Raw genomic sequence first — 3,536 nt, forward strand, 5'->3', positions numbered from 1 at the left:
CTTCATGCTTCAATTTCATCCCATATACCAAATACGTATCCAAATTCTTCAATGCTCCTTCAGCTAAAGTTAATACGTGACAAATTATTTTTTAATAGTTACTGTAAAGTCTTTATCTTATATATAGAGAATATTTTGAAAACTTAGTTTGAGTAATAAAAATATTAATGAATTTCCATAATCTTAACATAGGGAGTATTTTTTTTCGTGTGTTTTATGAACAACTGTCTGCAGTCTGCAAGTACATAACAACATCTCCTAAAAATGAAATGATGATTTTACAACCCCCTCACCCACATGCACGTACACACAAAAGAATACTTCTATATGTTTCTAATTCTACTAAAAAGATTTCATTTTTTTTATGTTTTCAAAAGATTTAAAATTACTTCAAAAGAAAGAAAGAAAAAATGTTGGGTTGGATTTTACTTATTTCCCCATTAATTAGTTGCGAGAAAATTATTTTTATTATTATATGCAAAAAAATTATAAAATTTTATAAAATACACAATCTTATAATAAAAAATTAAAATACTTGAGTTTTTACAAATTTAAAAAGATACAATGAATAAAATTAGTCCCAATTTATTTATTTATCATAATTTTTTACATTTTTTAGAAAAAATATTTTATTTAGTTTATGCTAATAAAAACAATAATTATTTAATATATTACAAGTAGAAAATAATAATTTTACGAGAGCAATTGCTCCCATAGTCACCAATGTGCCTCCACTCATTATTATTGTTATTAGTGAGATGGTTAATTTGTAGATTTAGTTAAGATAAGGGAGAAGCAAGAGTTAAAGTTGAGTTGTACGTTCACGGCATGCAGATGAATGTATGTATGTATGTATGCGCGCGTGAGAGAGAATGGATGAATAATGCTAGTTCCGGCCACTGATTAATGAGTAATTAGGCGTTAATGCAAACTCAAATGCATATGATTATGATTATGATTATGATGCAGCCCCTCCTTCCCTTCGCTCTTTCTTTTTCCCAAACTTATAAATACACACATTCTCAACCCCTTTTATAAACATACGCGCATTCCCCACATTCTCTCTCTCTGTCTCCGATATGGGCTTTGTCTTTGTCTCCGACCACGATATCGTTCCTCATACCTTCAACTCATCTTTTTCCTCTGCTCAAGTAAACCACACTCACAAGTAAGCTCTTTTCTTCTTTCTGTTTTGCTTTTACTATGATTGATATTTCTCCTTTCGAGGTTGATAGCAACTTTCTTTCTTTCTGTTTTTTTTTTTTTTTTGTCTTATACTAGTACAAAATTGTTTCTTTCTTTATTATAGCTCATTATTTTTTCGTTCGTGTGTGTGTTATTTATTTTTAATGGAGTATGAAACTCCAGAATAATGGAGATTTCACCATTGGAGGGTTTCTCCGAGCTTGATTGGCCATATTCAAGCAACCACCTTTGCTTCAATGAGTTTCCAGATTTAGAAAATCTGGACCTCGATTTCAGCCTCCCACCCCTTGGTGAATATTTGGAGGAGGAGCTGGACCAAAAGCCCTTGAACATTGTTGTTTCCCAAGGGGTCCATTGTAATCGGGAAAAGGGTTTTGGTGAAGCTTCTTCGTTCACGATTGAAAATGGGTCAGCCACTGCGAGTTATGTGCAGAATATTATTCATCAGAGGCCACAGCCGGTGTCTAGTAGCAGTAAGAAGAAGACATGTGTGTTAAAATTTGATGAGATAAGGAAGCATTTTGGTGTTCCTATAACTGAAGCTGCGAAGCGATTGAATGTGGGGCTAACCATGTTGAAGAGAAGGTGCAGGGAGCTCAACGTGAAGAGGTGGCCACATAGGAAACTCAAGAGCTTGCAATTACTCATCGACAATGTTAAGGTACCTTGCTAGCTACTATGTCCTATGAGAATGACAAACATTTAATGAACCTGACCTGAACTGAGAACAACGTTCTCTTTGGATTTTTCCAATATCCCGTGTCTTAATCAGTCAAGGAGTAAACAATTTTGTTTTTACTTGATGACCAATTCAAAGTTTACTATTCCAGGAGTAGGACCCCACGCGGATATGATACTTGAGAAATTATATTAATTTTTACTAATTTGTTGGTCTTAAGTCTTAACCATTAGTTTTTTTCAGGCAGTGGTCAATGTTTGAAAGTGTTTAATTTGTTCTGTGGTACAGGAAATGGGTTTGGAAGACGAGGTTGCAAGGTTGGAGAAGCATAAAAGGTTGCTGGAAAAATTACCAGGAATGGAACTAAGTGAAGAAGCCAAGAAGCTGAGGCAAGCTTGCTTTAAAGCTAATTACAAGAAGAGAAGGTGCATGGCATCACTCCAAGCTTGACCTTTGTGGTTATTGCCATGAATTTGCGGGTGAACAAAAGATATGGCTAGTTGTATATGGATCTAGAAATTAGAAAAACCATATAAAATAGGTTAGGAAAGGACTCTAGTAGCTATCTTAGGATTATATTTTGAAATAGGAAACTAATTTGACTGCACAGCTCATGTTATTTCGTGTGACTTCAGTCGGAGTAGAATGTTAATGAGTTCTTTTGGCCTGTTATCTTTTATTAATATTGTCGGTTGTTTCTTGGTACAACAATGGTCGGCCTTACGGTTTCGGTGATTTAAAAGAGGATAGCCGTCCATGATCCATGATCCATGATGAAGCAGTTATTTTAAAGAAGGGTGCAGTGTGGTAAGGGGAAAGAAAGATGGAAATTTTAAACACTAATATATTAACACACCATTGCATATATTTAGAACATGTAGTGGATTGGGGGCGTATGTCCCTTTTTTTTCCCATGGAGACAAATAATTGTGAGAGACTTATGAAAGAATATTTAAGTTGAATTGATTTCTTAAAAAAATAAAATTATAGGAGATATTTACAGGTCCACTTTTAGTTGGCATAAAGAAAATCTTCGAGGACTCTTTCGATGTTGGAGCGCTGTGACTCAACAGGAATGGCGATGGTTGTTAATGGTCATCATTGGAAAAGTTATTTACCATTCAAGAGTATTGATTTGTTCCACATTCCTACCTTCCTAAACTATCACTCCTTGTTTTTTGAGTCAGTTAAAAAAAGCCTTTCATCAAACTAAGAAAAAAAAACCATATTTTATTGTGTGAAGAAATTAAATTAAAGAAAAAGATCGCAGCTACTAGATCCACACTTTAAGTTTACTGTGCGGGAAGAAAGTCATAGATGAATGCCAATACCAACTAGCACAAATTCAAAACGGACGATCAAATTAATTCGTTATGTGTATTATGAAGCTTTCAAATATCACCAAACACATGTGGCTGAGTGGAAAAGCCCACTTTGATGACCCATTTCTCCTTCGTGGCAAGTGAGGCGCCCAAGTGGTTTGGGAGAGGGCGTAGGAGTGGCCAACTCACAACTCCATACCACTAACTCAATGTGTTAAGGATTAAACAAAGAAAATTTAAAGAGGAACGACCAAACAATAAATATAAATCCTTAATTAAACTAATTGGTTAAAATGACCTACTATAACATATCATTCAAGATGGTTCCT

The 3,536-nt window shown here is 34.5% G+C and overlaps 1 protein-coding gene across 1 annotated transcript; it reads left to right on the plus strand.

The window, feature by feature from the left end:
* Window positions 1-974: 974 nt before the first annotated feature.
* On the plus strand, window positions 975-2,557 carry LOC114408239 (protein RKD4-like). Its single transcript, XM_028371299.1, has 3 exons — window positions 975-1,168; window positions 1,369-1,867; window positions 2,174-2,557. The coding sequence occupies exons 1-3, from the start codon at window positions 1,080-1,082 to the stop codon at window positions 2,333-2,335; spliced, it is 750 nt and encodes a 249-aa protein (XP_028227100.1). The 5' UTR covers window positions 975-1,079; the 3' UTR covers window positions 2,336-2,557.
* The last annotated feature ends 979 nt before the right edge of the window (window positions 2,558-3,536 follow it).

Source organism: Glycine soja, chromosome 4, assembly GCF_004193775.1.
Source record: "Glycine soja cultivar W05 chromosome 4, ASM419377v2, whole genome shotgun sequence".
Classification (NCBI taxonomy): Eukaryota; Viridiplantae; Streptophyta; class Magnoliopsida; order Fabales; family Fabaceae; genus Glycine; species Glycine soja.